The following is a 19,395-nucleotide window of genomic DNA, read 5'->3' as shown; positions in this document are numbered from 1 at the left end:
GGGCGGGGGAGTCGCCGTCGGCTTGGGGAGCTCTGTCTCTCTCCGAGCTCGCCTTTTTTCTTCCTCCTTCACTCTGACTCCCAACGTTCAACACCCCAACCGACCCAAAGCACCCCCTCTCCTCCCCCTCGATCGATGGCCGAGCTCGACAAAAGGACCTCGATAGATCTAGCACGACAGAACTCGAGAGCTCATCCTTCGATCCGCCATGGAATCCCTCTGCACTCGTTCTACGACCCTTCCCTCGATCCGGAGCGAGCGAGCAGCAGTGAAACCGTCGTTGAGGATGGATCGGGAGTAATACATGTACGTTTATTGAACTCTCTTGGTTTTGGGAGAGTCGTAGAAACCTGTAAGCTGACTTGCTTGGGGGGCTGAACGAAAACAAGGTCGAGTTTGAGCTCAACGATTCTCGCGACCCTATGAGCTTCTCAAAGACTCGGTTCGTACCCTCTTTCCTCACCTCCTAGACAGTTGATGGTGCAGTATCAGACTTCTCACAAAAAAAGCCTGAGCAAATTTGACATAACGAGACTGCGAGGGCAACGAAGCTGACGGCCTCTGTCTCTCTCTTTCCCCCCTCCACCCTTTCTCCCTCCTCCTCAAAGGAAATGGGTCATCACCAGCACGGCCGTCGGTTTCACGTTTTTGGCCACTTTCAACCTCTCCTCCTTCGCTATAGGTATGCAGTCCATGGAGACTGAACTCGGATTGAGTCCTACTGGTGGAGCTCTGGGAATCGCAGTGTGAGTCTCGTCTCAGGCCCAGGCTTGTCGTCCTCGTCCTCGCCCGAACTGAACCCTGCCCTCCCCTCCTCCTCGTTCCTCAGCTATGCTTGGGCCTTTGGATTCGCTCCTTTACTCCTCGCTCCTCTGAGTGAAGAGTTCGGTCGCAGCGCTCTTTACTGGGTGTCGTGCTTTTTCTTCGCGTGAGCTTCGTTTTGGCTCTCGTCGCGACGTGAGAGAATGAATCGCTGACTCCTTCTCCTTCACCTCACCAGCGTGTTTTACATCCCAGTGGCGTTGGCTCAGAACCTGGAAACAATCCTCGTCGCTCGAGTCGTTCAGGGAATCGCTGGGAGTACGGGGTCAAGTCTGGTGGGAGGCACGATTAGTGAGTCTTCTTCACGAGTTCAGTTCCTCTCGCCCAAGATCACCCAACTGACGTTCTCCCTTTTCAGGTGATATCTGGAGCACTCACGAGTGAGTTCCCAACCCAGTCTGACCTCCGAACTCTTCGAGTGGAAGAGGGGCAGACTCTGACGCAATCTTTCTAGACGTGGTCTTCCCATGAGTCTCTTCGCTCTCGCTTCTATCGTCGGCAGTGCGGTCGGAGCTACGTTTATGGCCTGGGTCGATATGGATCCTCGTTTAGGTTGGAGGTGGATTCAGTGGATCAACGGAGCGTGAGTTTACCTCCTTTTCTTGCCTCGAAACAGAAACCGAAACGACACGCGACGAACGAGATCTCTCACACCCTTCTGTCCCTTCTTCCCTTCAGAATGACGATCGTGCTCTTACCCTTGATGTTCGTGGTGATGAAGGAGACTCGAGGTTCGTGCCTCTCTTTTGCTCAACCTGTCAACCGACGATCCGACGACAACGACGCAGGCTGATCGCGACGCGTCTCTTTTCTTTTCTTCTCTTTCAATTCCAGCATCGGTCATTTTGACTCGAATGGCTTCCAAACTCCGAAAGGAGACTGGGAAGGAGTACCGGTCCAAAGCCGAGCAGTCTCGTCCTCCGATGCTCGAGCTCATTCGACTCTCTGTTTCGAGGCCATTTGTGATGTTGTTCACGGAGCCGGTTGTTGCTCTTTATTCTCTTTGGGTTGGATTTGGTGAGTCTTCTGCGGTTGAGCAAGGATGAGGGAGGTGGTTTGGAGTAAAAGTCGCGTCGGAACTTGACTGACCTTCTTTTCGTCGACGTTCGTTCTCGCAGCTTGGGGTCTGCTTTACGGGGTGAGCTCGCTTTTTTTCCTATCCCTCACACTTCGACATGCTGACCGTATCCTTGGGTTGAACTACACAAGATTCTGGACGCCATCCCGTGAGCTATCTCTCGTTCTCAGGCGTTCCCAGCTTGTCTTCTCACTCCACACTGACCTCCTCGTCTCTCTTCAGATACATTTTCCGAACTCTCTACGGCTTCAACACGGGCCAAGTTGGACTCGCCTATCTCAGTATCGCGTGAGGCTCTCCTCTTTCTTTGTCCGCAACGTAAACCTCGCTGACCTTTCGTCTTTTCCAGCGTCGGAGGGTTCTTGGGTTTCTTCGGAACGTTCTACCAGGATCGTCTCTTCTCGTACGTCTCGCCCTCTTTGCGCACAACCTTGATCCCCTCTCTTATCTGGCTGAGCCTTAACCTATCCCACAGACGTAACTTCGCTCGCCTTGGTCCCGAGGCGCGTCTCTACTCTGCCTGTGCTGGAGGAATCCTCTTCCCCATCGGCTGCTACATTTTCGCCTGGACCTCGTATCCTACCATTCACTGGATCGCACCCTCCATAGGAGTCACCATTCTGGTCACGGGGATCTTCTTTATCTGTAAGTCTTCCTCTCGCTCGACTTTCTGCTTCGGAGATCAAGACTGACCTCGTTTTTCTTCCTCGACTCGATCAAGAGTACGCGTCTCTCTTTCCCTCAAGGTTAGGGTTAGGGTTAACCCTAACCCTAAATGAAAAACAAAAAAAATCCCCTCTCTGCTCTCTGACCGACGCTTTTATGTTCGCCTCAGTCTTTGCGTCTTCAACTATCTTGCAGACTGCTACTCCATTTACTCTTCCTCGGCTCTCGCCGCTCAAAGCTTCAGCAGGTTCATTCACTCTCTTCGTCGCCGTCGCGTCCACCCTTGCTTGATTCGTTCTTCCCCCTCTTTTGCTTCGCAGAAACATGTTCGGAGGAGCTTTCCCATTATTTATCACCCCCGTTCGTCCCCCTTTCATTCTCTCCCAACCCTTCTCCAAGTACTCACCTTGTCCATCTTCGTTCCTCTCCTCAGATGTACAAAACTCTCGTGAGTCTCCCTCCCACGTCTTCTCTTCCACCTTCGTTTACTCATCGAGTCGGACATCTTTACATCTCGCAGAATCCTAGATGGGCAGCTTTCACGTTTGGAATGCTCGGAACGGTCATGGCAGTAATCCCTTTCGTTCTGTTCCGGTTCGGCCCTCAGGTTCGTTCATGCCCTGCTCTTATCTACCTCTTCCTTTTTCGGACGAGGGATTGCTGACCTGATGGGCCTTACATTGTTGGATTACAGATCCGAGCCAGGTCGAAGTTCGCTAAATCGCTGGCAGAGCTGGAGAAGTAGTTTGTGCTCGACTCGGCGTTGGACGTGATTTGAGACGTCGTTTAGGCCCTACCTTTCTCTATAATTATCTAGATGGCATTGCGTGCGTTACATCTGAGAGAGATCAGCTGAAGAGTGTGTATACAAGCGAGAGGAGAGGGGGAACGACGCGTCAGAAGGCAGGAGAGAACGCGTCGACGACGAGCGCGTTACCAGGTCGAGCTTGGCTTCAGAGGTGAAAAAAAATCAACTCCTTGCTCAGACTCCTGCGTGGCTACCTCTTTGGTCTTCTCTCGTACGAACAAACACCACTTTTTCGTTGATGTCTTTCACCGTTCTCCTTCACGACCAACCGCGTGCCCCTCCCTCCCTTCGCGTCGAGGCAAAAAGTGAAATGAGGTTCGACCAGTTCCTCCACCCGCGACCTGCTCTCTACTCTCTTTTACCCTTCCCTTCCCTCCCCCAAGCGTCACCCCACCCCACCCACCACCTCACCTCCTTATAAACATGCTTGAAGCTCGATTGGAAGAAGCCTCTACTTTGAAGCGATTGCTCGATGGTTCGTCGACTCTCTACTCCTCCTTCTTTTCCTCCCTTCCCTTCCCTTCTTCTTCCTCTCTTTGCTGACCTCTCGCCCCCTTCTTCTTTGTTCGACCTCTCTCACAGCCATCAAGGAGCTCGTCACGGACGCCAACTTTGAGTGCAACGACGATGGAATTGTGAGTCTCGACGGTCTCTTTCTTTCGCGATGGAAGGAGAAGGGAAGGAGAAGGAGACGCGTCGAATGGAAGGAGGAGAAGAAGGGCAGGGTTTGGTTCTCATCCAGTCCACCTCGAGGAGAGCGTAGCTGCCATGACGCAGCTTGAACGTATGGCTCCGTTCTCGCATGCTACATCTGCTGTCTTTCGACTCGTTCTTTATCGCTGAAGGGGTGGCGGAGGAAGGAAGGCAAAAGCGGAAGGAGATCAAAAGCTGACGACCTCCCTCTCATGCTTCTCCAGCAACTCCAAGCTATGGATAACTCTCACGTCGCCCTCGTTACCGTCATGCTCAAGGAGGCTGGATTCCAGAACTACCGATGTGACAGGAACATGCCTCTCGGTATCAACGTGAGTCTTTCGTTCTCGTCCCTTCTCCTTCCTCGCCTTCCACTCCACTCACTCACCCTACCTCTCCCTTCTTGACTCCTTCTCTCAGGTCGCTTCCCTGTGCAAGATTCTCAAGTGTGCCAAGGACGACGATATCGTTACTCTCAAGGCTGGAGACGAAGCCGATACTCTTTCGTTGACCTTCGAGGCTGCCAGTGAGTCGTCTTGATCGTTCTCGGTTCGAGGCTCCCCCATCTGTCCCTCGCCATGTCTTGTCTCCCCAGTAGCTTCAAAGCTTTTCAGAACTGACACTTGTCTCTCCTCTTCTCTTTTCTCTTCCCCTTCCTGCAGAGACCGAGCGAGTCTCCGTGAGTTCCTCTCGCTCCAACGGGGAGCCTTTCCCTCCCTCTCTCCCCGAGCTCACCCTCCCTCCTCCCCTCTTCTCCCTTCCCAACCTCCTTCTTCCAGGAATACGAGATGAAGCTCATGGACATCGACCAGGAACATCTCGGTATCCCCGACACCTCGTACGACGCCACCGTCTCGCTCTCCTCGGGAGAGTTCCAAAAGATCTGTCGAGATCTCACCACCCTCGGAGAATCCGTCAAGATCGAGGTCACCAAGGAGGGAGTCAGGTTCTCGTCCGACGGAGAGATTGGAAGCTCGACCGTTCTTCTCAAGGCTACGAGCGTGAACAAGACCGACAAGAGGGCCAAGAGCGAGGAGAGCGAGGGAGCCGTGAGCCCCAAGAAGAAGGCCGTCAAGAAGGAGAAGGTCAAGAAGGAGAAGGGAGAGGACGACGACGAGGAGGAGGAGGAGGAAGAGGAGGAGGAGGATGAAGTTGGTGAGTTCCACCTCTTTTGTCGGGCTGCAGGAGAGTTGCGAGGAGGGTGGGTCGACGATAGGGTTGTTGAGGGAAGGACGGGACGGAGGGAGGTGACTGGCTTCGCGTCGACGAGGTTTCGAGAGCTGACCGTCTTTTCTCCTTCTTCCTTTCGTCTTCACAGAGGTCATCGAGTCCGACGAGGAGGAGGAGGATAAGCCTGCACCCAAACGAAAAGCTACCTCCAACGGGAAGTCTGCACCTAAGGCGAAGAAGGCCAAGGTGACCTTGATCTCTCCCTTCTCCCTCCCTTTCCTCTCGTCTCCTCGAACTGACGTGTGCGCCCCCCATTCCCCACCCCTTCTCTCTTTGTTTCTTGGGGCCAGACTAAGAAGGGAGACGACGAGGAAGAGGACGTTGGAGTTACGGTCATCCTTCAGCAGTCGGTCACGTCGACGTTTTCGCTCAAGTACCTGCTCAACTTCACCAAGTCAGCACCTCTCGCTAAGAGGGTTACGCTCCACATGAGCGACGAGATTCCTATGCTCGTGAGTCGATTCTCTTCTTATGCTTTTCTTTTCGAGCGAAACGAACTGACGCGTTTCCGTTCTTTCTCTCTCCTTCAGGTCGGATTCGACTTCGGATCGGGTTACATCAACTACTACCTCGCGTTCGTCTCCTCCCCTACCTTCTCTCTCCTCAGTTTCTCCGTACTGATCATCTCCTCCTCTCCTTCTCACTCACAGACCCAAGATCGGAGAGGAATAAACCCATCACCTCCTCCTTCTCGACTCTCGAACCCAACCCTTTCTCTCCTCTTCACCACCTTGTTTACCTTTTTCTCTTTTTGGGCTCCTTCTCTCTCTCGCCATGCTTCTCAGTCTTTACCCTTGCTTTTTACACTCTTGATGCTTTTCTTATACGAACTGGACGCGTCGTCGGAAGCGAACAGAAAAACAAGCTCTCGACGATCAAATCCCATCGAGAGAAACGTCGGAGGGACTTCACTTTCGAGACGCCTCTTCTGTCCCTCCTTTTCACTGCCAACATCGATGCGGTTTAAACTCCGAAAAGGACGCATCTTCAAGCTCGTCCTTGCTTTTTCGGTTACGATCATAGTGTGGAAGGAGGGGAGGAAGAGTGAGTTTCAGTGCGACTTGACGAGAGGGAGAGGGAGAGAGGGAGGGAGGGGGGGAACGAGCTCTGAGCTGACCTTCGCTGGCGTTGGCGTTGAGCAGGGTTTGGATCTGGGAGGAAGGGTGCGAGTTTGACGGATGAGAGGGGAGTCAAGTAAGTACTTGTGTCTGTCGGAGTGGGAAGAGTGAAGATGTGGAGGAGGGAAGGGAGAGAGAGGGAAGGCGAGGGCTGAAACGGAACGAGCTCAACCGAATCCTCTCCTTCCTTCCCTCCCTCCCTTCTTCCCTTCCCTTCCTTCTCCTTTCTCGCAGGTACGAAGTCGATACGGGAGGCGCAGACTACGAGGAAAAGGAATCCGAGCACGTTTGGTCCCTCGACGATGGCGTCCTGTTGGTAGATCTCGACGGAATCATCCATCACCCGATCTTTGAGCTCATTCAAAACGTGAGTCTGACATCCCTCCCTTGCCTACGGAGTTGAGTTGAGCTTAGAGTTAAGCTGACTTCTTCTATCGTTCGGAGGGGTAAAGGCCGAGGCACAGTGGAACGAAACTCTCGAGGGAATCCCAATGACCGTGAGCTTCCCATCCCGCTTCCTCGATTCAAACGGCGTCGCCTCCCTTTTTGGCCAAAGCGTCGAGGTTCCGGGAGCGAGAGCTGATCTTCTCCTCTCCTCTTACCTGTCATAGAAGGCCGCTTTCGAATCAGAATACCTAGCTCAAAACCTTCGAATCCCACCTCCTCGTTCGTTTTCTCCGCTTTCAGCCCGCTCTCCCTCTGTCTCGTCAAACTCACCTCCTTCCTTCCTCCCTTGCCCAGATCTCTCCAACCTCTTCAATCCTTTATCCCCGAATCCATCGGCTCTCCTCTCACCAGCCCCCTTCTACCCCTACCTCTCCATCCATCCCTCCGTTCTTCGAGCGAGGCAGCGTTTGGCGGAGGCGACGCCGTCCGAGGACGAGGCGTTCGTTTTAGTGGTTGAGGAGGGGAGAGTGAGAGTTGAGTATCCCTGGGTGACGGGAGGGAAGGTCGAGGAAATGGGGAGAGCCATTGTGGGCTTGTTGGAGGGATGGGAGGATCTGTGAGTCCAGAGGAGGAGGGGAGACGAGCTCCTGATCTGACGCGCTCTTCCAACTCTCTTTTGGGTCCCAGGCTTGATCTGAGGCTGACTTTTACGCTCAGTGTGAGTTTGAGAGATGCCTTCGTCTCTTGTAAAGTCAGAGGATGGCTGATCAGATCTGTTTTGTTCGTTCTTGCAGAGTCTCGAGACGCCTCATCTTATCCCTCGAGATCTTCTTGTCGACGCGTTTGATCTTGCCGCTGCGGGAGAGAGTGGGTTTTTCGACATCGAAGAAATGATCTGCCGACCACTGATCTTTACCTTGCCCTTTCTTTTTGGGACGTGTCTCCTCACTTTCTCAGTGCAATCTCTCGAGTACACCTTCGCCCTCGATCCCGACGTCCCACCGAAATGGAGTATCGCCTGTCTACCCAAAGCTTCTCTCAGGAAGGAGAAGTTTGCAGAGGAGATCCTCATCGAAAGTTTGGAAGCCCGAAGACCCAAGCGTTCGTTTCCGCTTCCTGATCTCATTCGTCGCGTCGTCGGACTAACCTCTCTTCCTCGACTCCTTTCTTTCTTGGACGTGGCAGCTCCAGCACTCATCTTCTTCCCCTACTCGGCTCTGGACCCGTGCAAGTTTCCTGCTCTTGTCGACCTCAGTCCAGTCCTTTCCCTTCCTCCTCCACCACCAGATCTTCAACCGGTCCCGAGGATCGCTTCGACCAGAACGGCGCTGGGATCGGAGGTGCTCGTTCCGTTGCCTAGTCTAGGAGGAGGGAAACTGAAGAGCTCGTCGAGGGGGAGAATGACCAGGTGGTCCGACATGGGTGGGATTTCCGCTCACTGGGTGAGTTCCGATCGTTCTACGGAACGACGCGTCTCGATTCCTTCACGCCTGTTCGTTTCGCTCACTCCCTCTTTCCTCCTTCCTCCAGCGAGGCAAACCCCCACCTCTGCTCCACCCACTCAACGAAACGACTCTCCTCCCTCAACCTTATCGACTTCTCCTTCTCCCCGTCACACCCCTCCCGTCGTACTTCTCAAACCTCATCTACCCCGACTCCGATACCAACGACGAGAACGACTCCTACGGATACAGGATAGCGATGCGGATAGGAGGCAGAAACGGGAACGTTGTTTGGAAGAACGAGAAGTTCTTGGATGTGGCGTTCGAGGAGGAGGTGGAGTGTGGTGGGAGGGAAGGATGCGAGGAGTTGAAGGAGAAGTTGCCCGTCGAGGAGAAGATCAGGACAGTGGCAGGAAGCTTCGTTCCAAAGTTTGTGCTTGTGCTGGATGGGGAGAGTCCTGAAGAGGCGTTTTTGGATGGGAGGTGAGTTTGATTCGGCTTTCTTTCTTTCAGATCCTGTTCTCAATTGGGCGCGTCGTGCTGACTTCGAATCACTCTCAGTCTCGTCCTCTACGCGTCTCTCGTGCTGCACTCTTGGATGGAACACGCCGTTCCTTGGAAGCACTACGTTCCTTTACAGGTCAGCTCGGTCTATCTTCCGCCTTTCAGTTTCCAACGACGAACGCTCATGAATCTGACCTCGCTGTTCTTCTTCCGCTCTCCCTCCTTCAGCCCAACTTCTCCGACCTTCCCTCTATACTGCTGTTCTTCCGACGCTATGACGAGGAGGTGAGTGCTCTATCGTAGCATCTCCTCGCCTCATCGTCTTTCGTTTCGTCTTTCGTGTACTGACCAATTCCTGTCTCGACGCTCTTCTCGTTGTTAGGCCAAACGCATCGCCGAAGCAGGTCGGAGGTTCGCTCAAACGATGATGAGCGAGGACGCAGATCGGACAGCCTTGGTTGGAATGCTGTTGGAGTGGGGAAGGATCTTGAACGAAGAGCCGAGGAGGGAGATGGACAAGGCTTTGGAGCAGCGGAAGAAGGGAGATTCTAGAGGAGGCGGGCGGCGTTGAAGAAGGATAGTAATGACTTGTCTTTAAAATTGTCGCGAAGGGACGAGTCTGACGTGAGAAAGAACGCGTTGAGGAAAACGAGCGTTTGGGGTTTGGGGAGCCAGTCCTCCTTTTCTCTCGCTCCTCCTTGCTCGTTGGGCAGCTTCTGCTTTCCTTCAATCGTGAGGGTAAAGAGTAGTCAAGTCTATCTCCCTCCACTTCCGTTCCAGAATCCATCCCTCTGGTAAGCCGTCCGCTTGTCCTCTGCGAAAGAGAACAAAGACGGGAAGACGAGAAGGGGAAGGGAAGAAAGTCAGCTCTTCGCTCATCGAACGCGTTCGAGATCGTTTCTCCGATCGATAGAACAACAAGCTCACCAGTGGAAAGAGCGTCCGCGGCAGAGTTGATCTGAGCAGCCTTCTCGGTTGATCCTCCAGGTCGATCGGGATGATGAGCTTGCATCTGAGCTCTCCAAGCTTCCTTGATCTCCGCGTCCGTGGGCATGATGTTGAGCGAGACGAGTCCGAGCATTTGGTAGTGGGATTGAGGGTCGAGAATCTGGGGGGACGGGAGGGGAAGAAAGAGACGTTGAGCTGTTGAGAAGGGAAGAGAGGGAGGAGAGGAAGGGAGCTCACCTTCGATCGGATGGAGACCTTCGTTCGACGGGAACCCTGTGAGAGAGGAAGGAAGCGGTAAGCGACGACGTTGAGGGGAAAGGAAAGATGGAAAGTTGACTCACGTAGAGCTCTCGAGCAGCAGTAGCCATGGCCTCCTCCAATCTCCGACGCTTCTCGTCCTCCCGTTGGCGCTGAAGGAAGAAGGCGAAACGAACCGGAGGTTAGACGACGAAGCCTATCGCAGCTCATCTCCAATCAGAAGAACGGGCGAGATAGCTCACATCTTCAACTCGTTTACTCTTCGCGAATTTGGACTCCTGAACAAAGGAAAGGAATCAGACGCGTCAGAACGAGGTTGCGGAGACGGATCGAGAGAGGCAGACTCACGAGATGCTTCTTCTGTTTCTCGGCCGTCCGCTTTTGAGCGAGAACTCGTTCTCGTTTCTTGGCGTCCATCTGAAAAAAGAAAAGAACGAAAGGGAAAGAAGAAGGGTTGGGTTCAATTTCGCTCGACTCAAGAAAGGGGAGAACGAGAACGCACTTGAGAAGAAAGACGAGTTTGCAGCTCAGCCTCGGCTTTCAGTCGTTTCTGACGAGCAGCAGCCATTTGAAGTCGCTCAGCCATACCCTGCGAAGAAGGAAAGGTTCAGGTCAGCGACGTCTAGGAAGAGAAACGAAGGAAAGGGAGAACAAACCTCCGCTTCGAGGAGCTTCTGTCTGGCGTTAGCAGCAGCCTCGTCACGTCCAGCAGACTTCATGGGGTAAGCCTGAACCGATCCTTTGGTCGTCATGAGTCGGGTGGTGAAGGTGTTTCGGATGTGGGAGAGCTGAGAGGGAGGAGCAGAAGGAGCGGCACCGTTCGCTAGATCCGCTGCTGACTGGTTTGTGCGAATCCGGTCGGGTCGGAGAGACTGTGAGAGTAGGGGAGGAGGAAAGCGAAGTTAGTACGAGGGTCGAAAAAAAGGAAGGAAAGGAAAGGAGGGAAGAAAGGACGAACGTGAATGTAATCTGCCGTCCAGTCGAGCTTCTCTCTATTCGCAGGAGCGACGACGAGGTGAGATCCTGTGAACTGAGCCGTCAGGAGGTTGGAGACGGCTCCACCGGTGACTTGAAAGAAGTTGTGATAGGTGGACGTCTACAGCAGCGAAGCGATTTGGAGCGAAAGGAGAGGACGAGCATGAGCGAGGGCGTCTTCGAGACGCGACGAGCAACAGGAAAGAACGGACCATATCCTTCCAGCTGGTTCTGCCCTCCTCAATCACCGAAGACTGAATAGTCATGGAAATGGGATCGATGGCAGCGACGGGTCGTCCTCCTTGCTCGTATGCGATGAGCAGAGGTTTTCGAATCGGACAAGCGACGCGATCCTGAACGACCAACAACAGCAGAGGACCGATGAGCTTCGAGTATAAAAGAGAAAGAACACAACCTGAAACAGAACTCACGAATCCCTCAGGTTGATCCATGATCCTAGCCATCGTGCCTCCTCTCGGGAACATTCCTCTGATCGTCGCCGGCGTCTTCAGCGGTGCAGCGACCGTCGGGCCAGCCTTGATGGGAAGAGAGAAGATATCGTGACCCTTCTTGACGTCTGAGGTTGGTGCTGGGATGTAGAGGGCCTGGAGTAGAGGACGTGGAGGTCCGAGAGAGAATCGAACGGGAGGACCGAAGGGATCCGAGAGGGAGGAGGGTTGGTTCTCAAGCTGTTCGAGGTTGAGGACGGGAAGAACGGGACACGGAGGATTATGAGGAGATGGTGGTTTTGAGCCTCGAAGGTAGAACTGAGGGGAGGTGGGGAATTGGAGAGTTCTGTTGGGAAGGGAAGGGAGATTTGGGTGAGCTCGAGCGCGGACTGGCGAAGGACGACTCGACTTGGTAGACTAACGTGAGGGACGGATCTCGTAGAGCGCAGACCTCCGAGGTAATTAAAAAGGGGTGGCCTGGTACTGAATGTCGTATGAGACTATTATCCTTGGAGGGGAGGTAGTAAAAGACGTCTCCGTGGAAGGTGTAGGCGACCGACCAAAAGGGCAGCAGAGAGAGCTTGATATCGGGATCGGACTAGATGATCGGAAGAGAATCGAGAGAGGAAGTCGGAAGGAGAGAGTCAGCGTCGATTTGAGAAGAACGAAAGGGAGATGGGGAGAAGTAGAAAGAGGGAGGGAGGAAGGGAAAAGGGCGAGCTCACTCCGATGTGTTTGACGAGAGCAGCTCTTGCTCTTTCCCTCTCCTCGTGCGACGGGAACTTCGGCGGTAAGATCCTCTCGTACGGGTCATCTAGATGTATCGTCGACCTTGAAATCGCTGTTGAAGCATGTCTCCGAGGTGGTGGAACCGATCGAGGAGCGACGAGCGAGGAGGAGGAGGAGGCGAAGGTGCTGAGGGAGGAGGTGGACTGTCTTGATATTCGATGAATCCCCATCTAGAAGGCGAGAACGGAAACGAGAAGGAGAGAAGGAAGAGGGAAGGGAGAAGGAGGAGACTCGTTCTGTAAGAAAAGGAAGCTGATGGTTGAGGGTGGAAGGGAAAGAAGGAAACGGTCAAGCTCAACATTCAAAAAAACGAAATCCTCAGACTCCCCTCCAACCTCTTCAACCCTTTCAACCAAGCAATTATGGGAGTTCGTGGACTTACAACGTACCTCAAGGAGCAGCCTCAGGCCTTCACTCGGACGACTACTTTCGAAGCCAACCCGGATCTCGATCCTTCCAACGCGGTCGCTCTCGTCGTGGACGCCTGGAGGTGAGTTGAGCTCGAAGAGAAAGAAGGAAGCTCGTTTTTTTTTTTCTGACAGCCTTCCTTCCTCTTCTTCTCTATAGCCTCATCTACCTTCTCTACCTCGATAACATCGTCTGGGCTTACGGAGGAGAATCTATAGAATGGGCCAGTCTTCTCCAGAGGACGGTTGAAGGATGGAGAGCTGTTGGACTCGAGCCCGTCTTCGTTTTCGATGGTGAGCTCCTTCTTCCTCCATTCTCCTCTCACTCCTCTCGGTACTAAGGCCCTCTTATTCGCTCCCGTCCTACTACAGGTCCTTGCCCTTCCATCAAACACCACACCGAGCTCACTCGTCAGCGGTCCCTCCTCCTTCCTCTTTCGCTCTTCCACCTCACCTCCCCCGAGTCCAGATCCTCCCCCTCCTTCCTTCACGCCTCCAAGATCCTCCCTCCTCTCATCTACTCAGCAACCGTCGACGCATGCCTCGCTCTCAAAGTCGAGTGCATCTGGGGAGAAGGGGAAGCCGACGAGTTGTGCGTCTCCGAGGCCAGGAAGAGGAACGGTTGGGTCACAGGAATGGACTCCGATTTCGTCGTCTTCTCCTCCTCCTCGTCGGGAGCTGGAGGAGAGATGACGGGATACGTTCCTCTCGACGGGATGACTTGGAAGTGGCTCGAGCCCGCAGAGGAGCAGAAGTCGTCTCCAGCAGCTCCAGCAGGAACGGACGACTCGGGCCCGTGGGAGGGATCGTTCCAAGCCGTCAAGTCGCGTCGTCGAGCTCCTCGTACAGCCTACAGGAATCACTGCCCCAACCCTCCTCCTCTCCCTCATACCTCCTTCCTCACCTCCGTCACCTTCACCTCCTACCACGCCGACTTGCTCGCCCTCAGGCTCAAACTCCCCGTCGGTCTCCTCCCTCTCCTCGCCGCTCTCGTCGGAAACGATTACCACCAGTTCTCTCACCTCTTCCACACCAAGGGAACCAGCGGAAGCCAGAAGATCGAACGAGTTGCTTTGGCTCTCAGGGAGGCGTTGGATCCCAAGATCGCAGCTAGGAGAGCAGCAGCAGCGTCGGCCGTCAAGACCTTCCAGAACGGACGCCTCATCATGACCCAGGGACCCAAAGCCACGACCACCACCCCCGTCAACGGATCAGCACCCGTCACTCCTCCTTCCTCGGGAGACGCAGCAGCTACCCTCCTCACCAGCACCGTCCAGTCCCTCCTCCTTCATCCTGTTACGGAACCTCAACTCGACAAGCTCATCCACTCGCTCATCGACTCCGCTCTTTCCTATTCGGTCACCCACGACTTCAACACCACTTCTTCCTACTCCCTCGTCACCCCTTCAGCTTTCCCTGCTCCCGCTCCCACTCGAGACGAGATCGTCGCCCTCTACGCCGACGCGATGTCGAAGGGAGAGTTTGCGCCGAAGCTCGCTGGAGTCGTCCGGGACGGAAGGTATCTAGGACGCGTCTTCCTCGAGGACACCCAGAGAGGAACGATCGGTCGACGAGTTGGAGAGCCCATCAGGGAGATGTGTTGGGCGATCCTTAACCAGGGTGTTGGAATTGGGTACGGGAAGGAGGTTGTGGTCGTTGAGGAAGAGGAGGAAGAGATCAAGGACGAAGAGACTCTTGAGGACGGGAAGAGCGATGGAGGAGCCGCGTCTCAGGAAGACGAGGACGAGATCATCGAAGTCGCCGAGGAGGCTTTCGCGTCGGACGACCCAGAGGATCAAGTCCCTACCGCCGCTTCCGAGGACGACGACGAAGAAGAAGAGGTCGACCTCCCTCCTTCCATCCAAACCTACCTTCGATCTTCCTCTCTCATCCTCCCCAAGATGATCGCCATCCCAACCGTCGACTCCATCCTCCTCCCAACCTCCTCCTCTCCTCTCACCGAACTCCCCACTCCCGACCTCCCTCTCGTCCTCCAACCCGTCGAATACCGAACCCAACTCTACCTCGCCCTCCTCAACTCCCTCACACCTTCCATCCTCACCCTCCGAGACCCACTCAAACCTCTCGTCCTCGCTCTTCGATGGACCATGCAGGTCCTCTCCCGAGACGCAGACGTCGCCGCTGGAGGAGCCAAATGGATGTTGCGACGAGGTGAAGTCGAGGCTGTCGTTTTGGCTGGAGTTCGATCCGTTCGAGGTTGGGAGAGCTGGGCCAACGCCCTCCCTTCTTCTCCCTCTTCCAACAACTCGGACTCTCTCGCTTCATCCACGACCACCACCACCCACCCTGAAAAACTCGAAATCACCAACCGAGCCGTCCACATTACCTCCCATCTTCTTCACTCCCTGCACGAACTTTCCCTCCTCGCTCAAACCCTCCTTCTCCCCTCCACTCTCATCTCACCACCTCATCAATCCTACTCCGGTCGAACCTTCCATACCCTCCTCGCCTCTCCCACAACCAACTCCCCTCAGTCGGCGGAGGAGCAAGAGGATTTCGACGCGACGATGCGTGGTGTTCTGGACGAGGAGTCGAAGGCGTGGTTGGCTCCGGAGTTGGAGGTCGGAGTGGATTCGGCGCAGGCCAGGAAGGATAGGAAGAAGGCTAAGAAGGAGAAGAAGAGGGCTGGGGAGGCGGAAGGGGCTGGAGCGAAGAAGGGAGGAGGTGGTGGTGGAGGAGGAATGTTTGCTGGGTTGATGGAGGAGGATTGCTGAGGATCTTTGTGGTTTGTACATCTTCTCGTTGCTTGATTTTGTTGTGTTCTTTTATATTTCAGACTTTGAGACACTTTCCGTTGGGTTGGGGTGAGAGAGCATTAGAAGAACGCGTCGACGAACGAGTCTCGAGTCGACCGCGGTCTGCTCTCCTTTCACACGTCCCGACGCTCGCATAGCTGACGTCTCACTCCTCCGAGACTGGAGAGTTGTGCTTTGAGAGATGAGAAAGGCATAGATCGTTAAACGAGAAAAAACAACTCTACTGGAGCTCTCGACTCCGACGAACTTCGTCCCGTCGTCTAGTACTCCGTCTCCACCCCAAGCCCCAACTCCTTGGCCTTGTCGAAGACGAGTCGAGTGATGGAGACGTCTTGGACGGCGAGTCCGACCTTTAAAAGAAACGAAGGAGAGGGAGAGATCAGTTCGAGGTTTGGGGTTCTCGTCGTTCTTGACGCGTCGTTCGTCCCTCCCTTCTCTCTCCCTCCCCATCATCTTCCAGCCCTTCCACCTCTTTCACCAGGGTATCCAGGCTTGTTCTGATCCATCAACCCTCGCATTCGAGAAACTCACCGATTTAAAAATCGTCAATTCCCCACCTGCCTTCTCCCACCTCGCTCTTCCCTCCTCCCCTTCGTTCTCCTCACCCAGGACACTCCCAACCTCACACACCTCTCCCTCGTACCCCTGAAGTTCTCCCGCCTCCGCTTTCGTCTCCTCAATCCCATCCACAAACACCACGCCTGCTCGGTTGGAAAGCATCTCTGGAGCGACCTCGAGCATGAAAGGTTTGTAGGATCCGATGAGGACGATGTGGGTTCCCGAGCGGGGTTGAGTGGGTGGGAAGAGAGGGATTTGGGAGGGGGTGCTGGCAAAAAGGAGAAGGCGTTGTTAGGTCGGGAAAGAAAAGAGAGGGAGAGGGAGGACGCGAACGAAAAGGAGAGAAGGGAGAGCTAAGAAAGGGGTGAGACGACCGAAACTCACCAACAAATGATGATATCGGCATTATGAACCGCCTGACCTCTGTCAAACCCTTCCCTCGAGGAATGCTCGAAGGTGACGTTGGGGTGCAGAGGTTGGAGTTTGGCGATGAGGGAGAGGAGACGGTCGGAGGGTGAGGAGGAAGGCCGAGCGAGGAAGGAGACGGTTGAGAGGGAGGGAAAGAGGAGGAGGTGGAGATGGGTATGCCCTGAGACCAACGAAGGAACGAAGTAAAGAGAGTCAGCGAAAAGAGAAGGAGAAAAGGGAGGAGACGACAAGAGCGAGACGACGACGGCGAGAAACGAGATGGAGCTCACAAAACGCTTGCACTCCTGCCCCAAACACGACCAACTTCGTTCTTTCCTCTCCCTTCTCCAACAACATCCTACTAGCTACTGCCGAACCCGCAGCCGTCCTCACTCCCGTCAACTCTGCCGCGTTCACCACTCCTACGACCTTCCCGCTCTGTTCGTCGAGAACGAACGTCGTCGCTGGAAGGCCGTCCGTATCCGCTGAAGATCGAGGGACCGAGACGATCTTGCAGGCTGTTCCTCCTACTGCGCTCGCTCGGGAAGGCATGAAGAGGGTGGTGTGGTTCGGGAGGTGGAGGGCGATTCGAGGAGGACCTTGGAGGAGGGCATCGGCAGGGGAGGAGGAGGAGGAGGGAGGAGAGGTGAGTTTGGAAGAGCTGAACGCTTTGAACGCTGAGGTTTGGGAGGTGAGGAAGTCCGAGAGGGTGAGATTGGAGAGGACCGTAGAAACATCGGAGGAGGAGAGGATGGTGATCGTGGAAGGAGAGGAAGCAGGAGGGGCAGCTTCAGAGGTGGAAGGAGGAGGAGCGACCTCAGCGACCTTCTCCTTCAGTTTCGATGGGATCGCTGAGGCAGAAGGAGGAGGAGGAGTAGGAGCTCCAGAGGGAGGAGTGACAGAGGTGATTTGTTCCCATTCAGGGTCGGATTCGATAGTAGAGCTCATCGTGGTTTGGAGGAAGGAAGGGGAAGACGAGATGGGCAATCGATGAAGGGACGAGTCGAAGCTCGGGTTTCCCTCCGAGAGAGCCCTATTGTTTTTCGACGCGTTCAGCTCTCTCTCGCCGCTACTGACGAACGATGTTGATGAGGGAGCATATCAATCATCTCCAGCCCACCAATCCTCCACTCGAATCTTCAACCCTCGTCCCAACGCAACCGCTTCCTCCCAGCCCAACTCGCTCTTGAGCATGATCCCGTCCAGTCGATCGGGAGGACTCGTTCGTTGGAGAAGATGAAGGCCGACGAGATTGGAAATCTGTCGAGATTAGAAGACGACTAACTGGTTAGACTCGAGAAAGAGTGAGAAAGAGAGGAAGATGAGTGAAGACACACCAAAGCTCGAACCGAAACCGACGCCATGATCTCGCCTACTTCCTCCTCCCACTGCTCGTCCCTCAGAGCACTCGAATCAGGTCGGTCGTGTTCGGCGAGGAGGGATCCGAAGATGGCGATGAGTCGATCTAAAGGGAAAGGTTTGGGACCGAGGATGGTTTGAGGGATCTGGGAGAAGAGAAGAGAGACGGGTCGAGACGCGTCGCAAAGAAAGAGAATGATCAGTACGCGTCTCTCTTTGGCTGCAGCCGACTTCTAGTACCGTATTCGAGCCCAAAAAGTGATGAAGAGAAGGATACAACGCTCACCTTCGCAACCGTTCCCTTCCTCCCACCACTAGTCGCCTTCCTCGTCCCTCCACCCTTCTTCTTCTTCCCTCCTCCTTCCCACCTCCCTCTCCCAAAGAACATCAAGTCCTTCCTGGGAGGGTTGTAGCTCGCCAAGAACGCCGCGATCAACAAGAACTTGGCCATCCTGGGAAGGTTGGTCGTCAACGAATCCTGCTGCTGCTTCGATTTCGCCAGTCCAACGATTCCCGCTGCTCCCTCCGCTCTCCTGAACTGATCCAACGATCCAGGTAAAGCCGTCGGATCCGAAATGGCCACTTGAAAAGCTTCCCTACATCTTTGAGAAAGATGAAGAGCGATTCCTTCCTTGGTAGAAGGGAGATGAGCGAGTTGATGAGGTCCGTTGGGTTGGGAGAGAGGAGCGATGTAGACGGGCCAGAGGGAATGCGCTAGACGGAGGAGGACGAGAGGAGAGAGGTGGTAAGGCGACGCGATGGAGTAGAGGTGAGTGAGGAAGGGTTGGTAGTGGGTGAAGAGAGGGGAGGTGGGTGGGAGGGGTGGGTTGGAGAGAAGGTAGGTGACGGTTTCTGAGGAGAGGGAGACAGGCGAGATTCAGCGTTGCGTCGTGTGGATATTGTTGAAGAGACTCACCTTGAGGCGAAAAGGCTGGAATGGATACGATGGGTGGATCTGGGAAGGTGCTTGGGATGGGACGAAGGGAATCCCAGGGAGTTGGCGAAAGGAAGACGATGGTGAGGAGGGATTTGGAGGTCTGGACGAGCAAAAGGGAACGGTCAGCGTCTCGAACGGAAACTTCTACAAAGACGCCCGGGGGTCACCATAGTACCGAGAGAAGCCAACGAGCTAGCCAGTCCTCCTGGACCAAACCCTAGCGAAGGACCTCGGAGTTTCTCGACTCGGTCCACGACGAGCAATCGACTTCGTTGTTGTTGGTCGCCTTTGTCGTCCATCTCCTCTAGATCTTTGACGAAAGCTTCCCACCCCAGCCATTTCCTACCAGTCCCCGCCTTGTTCATCCCCCACTGCCTCATAACCTCTTCCATGAACCCTTTGGTAGATCCTCCAAACTCAATCGCGTCGACGAGAGCGAAGGAACCTCTGGGAGGAGGTTGAGCTCGAGTCGACGAAGGGGAGGGACCATCCATTCCAGGAGAAGAGAGCGACGAAGCGGAGGATCCGAGGGCGAGCAGGGAAGGTAAGAGGAGAGAGAGGAGAGGTTGTATAGAGAGATGAGGGTGGAAGAAGAGGAAGGGGACCAGGTGAGGAGGAGAGAGGTAGGGAAGGAGAAGGGAGGAAAGAGGGGGAGGGACGGCGGGCGACGAGCTCATCCTGGAAGGGTTTGATGCAGTTTCGTTTTGATATTGATATAGAGGGGAGTACAGGCGATAGTTTGACCAGAAGAAAATGTCGAGATTGAAGAGGTAGAAGCCGTT

At 54.6% G+C, this 19,395-nt stretch overlaps 8 protein-coding genes across 8 annotated transcripts; 4 read left to right on the top strand and 4 right to left on the bottom strand.

Moving 5' to 3' along the window:
• The first annotated feature begins 27 nt into the window (after positions 1 to 27).
• On the top strand, positions 28 to 3,401 carry BDY24DRAFT_399548 (major facilitator superfamily domain-containing protein). The gene is made up of 19 exons (XM_076641845.1): positions 28 to 306; positions 390 to 442; positions 609 to 746; positions 830 to 928; positions 1,001 to 1,113; positions 1,181 to 1,202; positions 1,277 to 1,405; positions 1,501 to 1,553; positions 1,657 to 1,839; positions 1,941 to 1,960; positions 2,032 to 2,048; positions 2,123 to 2,188; positions 2,250 to 2,303; positions 2,376 to 2,545; positions 2,735 to 2,813; positions 2,887 to 2,926; positions 3,000 to 3,014; positions 3,087 to 3,173; positions 3,261 to 3,401. The coding sequence occupies exons 1-19, from the start codon at positions 136 to 138 to the stop codon at positions 3,309 to 3,311; spliced, it is 1,560 nt and encodes a 519-aa protein (XP_076493758.1). The 5' UTR covers positions 28 to 135; the 3' UTR covers positions 3,312 to 3,401.
• Positions 3,402 to 3,797: 396 nt separating this feature from the next.
• BDY24DRAFT_407820 (proliferating cell nuclear antigen, N-terminal domain-containing protein) lies at positions 3,798 to 5,969 on the top strand (the record flags this gene model as incomplete). Its single annotated transcript, XM_076642774.1, has 10 exons — positions 3,798 to 3,849; positions 3,957 to 4,009; positions 4,292 to 4,399; positions 4,488 to 4,593; positions 4,730 to 4,746; positions 4,847 to 5,218; positions 5,388 to 5,483; positions 5,588 to 5,749; positions 5,828 to 5,871; positions 5,948 to 5,969. 10 exons carry the CDS (start codon positions 3,798 to 3,800, stop codon positions 5,967 to 5,969), a joined length of 1,032 nt encoding a protein of 343 aa, XP_076493757.1.
• A 284-nt stretch (positions 5,970 to 6,253) lies between these two features.
• BDY24DRAFT_417917 (uncharacterized protein) lies at positions 6,254 to 9,319 on the top strand (the record flags this gene model as incomplete). Its single annotated transcript, XM_076643780.1, has 14 exons — positions 6,254 to 6,341; positions 6,440 to 6,491; positions 6,650 to 6,782; positions 6,868 to 6,912; positions 7,027 to 7,081; positions 7,157 to 7,418; positions 7,490 to 7,520; positions 7,597 to 7,669; positions 7,760 to 7,903; positions 7,988 to 8,244; positions 8,333 to 8,727; positions 8,806 to 8,884; positions 8,977 to 9,033; positions 9,131 to 9,319. The coding sequence occupies 14 exons, from the start codon at positions 6,254 to 6,256 to the stop codon at positions 9,317 to 9,319; spliced, it is 1,860 nt and encodes a 619-aa protein (XP_076493756.1).
• BDY24DRAFT_176502 (uncharacterized protein) lies at positions 9,278 to 11,186 on the bottom strand. Its single transcript, XM_076636293.1, has 9 exons — positions 10,913 to 11,186; positions 10,611 to 10,826; positions 10,457 to 10,543; positions 10,303 to 10,371; positions 10,197 to 10,232; positions 10,038 to 10,106; positions 9,934 to 9,969; positions 9,676 to 9,856; positions 9,278 to 9,562 (listed from the first exon to the last, which is right to left on the bottom strand). The coding sequence occupies exons 2-9, from the start codon at positions 10,704 to 10,706 to the stop codon at positions 9,504 to 9,506; spliced, it is 633 nt and encodes a 210-aa protein (XP_076493755.1). The 5' UTR covers positions 10,707 to 10,826; positions 10,913 to 11,186; the 3' UTR covers positions 9,278 to 9,503.
• Positions 10,821 to 12,449, bottom strand: BDY24DRAFT_176509 (uncharacterized protein). The gene is made up of 5 exons (XM_076636294.1): positions 12,104 to 12,449; positions 11,801 to 11,976; positions 11,361 to 11,724; positions 10,913 to 11,282; positions 10,821 to 10,826 (listed from the first exon to the last, which is right to left on the bottom strand). Exons 1-4 carry the CDS (start codon positions 12,335 to 12,337, stop codon positions 10,947 to 10,949), a joined length of 1,110 nt encoding a protein of 369 aa, XP_076493754.1. The 5' UTR covers positions 12,338 to 12,449; the 3' UTR covers positions 10,821 to 10,826; positions 10,913 to 10,946.
• An 80-nt stretch (positions 12,450 to 12,529) lies between these two features.
• Positions 12,530 to 15,309, top strand: BDY24DRAFT_371920 (uncharacterized protein; the record flags this gene model as incomplete). Its single annotated transcript, XM_076638176.1, has 3 exons — positions 12,530 to 12,657; positions 12,735 to 12,868; positions 12,947 to 15,309. 3 exons carry the CDS (start codon positions 12,530 to 12,532, stop codon positions 15,307 to 15,309), a joined length of 2,625 nt encoding a protein of 874 aa, XP_076493753.1.
• A 215-nt stretch (positions 15,310 to 15,524) lies between these two features.
• On the bottom strand, positions 15,525 to 17,191 carry BDY24DRAFT_399533 (uncharacterized protein). The gene is made up of 4 exons (XM_076641844.1): positions 16,608 to 17,191; positions 16,294 to 16,498; positions 15,883 to 16,177; positions 15,525 to 15,701 (listed from the first exon to the last, which is right to left on the bottom strand). The coding sequence occupies exons 1-4, from the start codon at positions 16,867 to 16,869 to the stop codon at positions 15,612 to 15,614; spliced, it is 852 nt and encodes a 283-aa protein (XP_076493752.1). The 5' UTR covers positions 16,870 to 17,191; the 3' UTR covers positions 15,525 to 15,611.
• ORC5 (origin recognition complex subunit 5) lies at positions 17,190 to 19,393 on the bottom strand. Its single transcript, XM_076641843.1, has 5 exons — positions 18,781 to 19,393; positions 18,593 to 18,713; positions 17,963 to 18,528; positions 17,655 to 17,822; positions 17,190 to 17,577 (listed from the first exon to the last, which is right to left on the bottom strand). The coding sequence occupies exons 1-5, from the start codon at positions 19,288 to 19,290 to the stop codon at positions 17,419 to 17,421; spliced, it is 1,524 nt and encodes a 507-aa protein (XP_076493751.1). The 5' UTR covers positions 19,291 to 19,393; the 3' UTR covers positions 17,190 to 17,418.
• Between the last annotated feature and the right edge of the window lie 2 nt (positions 19,394 to 19,395).

This window comes from Mrakia frigida (genome assembly GCF_051309035.1).
Source record: "Mrakia frigida strain ATCC 22029 unplaced genomic scaffold BDY24scaffold_32, whole genome shotgun sequence".
Lineage (NCBI taxonomy): Eukaryota > Fungi > Basidiomycota > Tremellomycetes > Cystofilobasidiales > Mrakiaceae > Mrakia > Mrakia frigida.
Note: the sequence above shows the minus strand (reverse complement) of the source record. Positions and strands in the feature narration are given on the sequence as shown.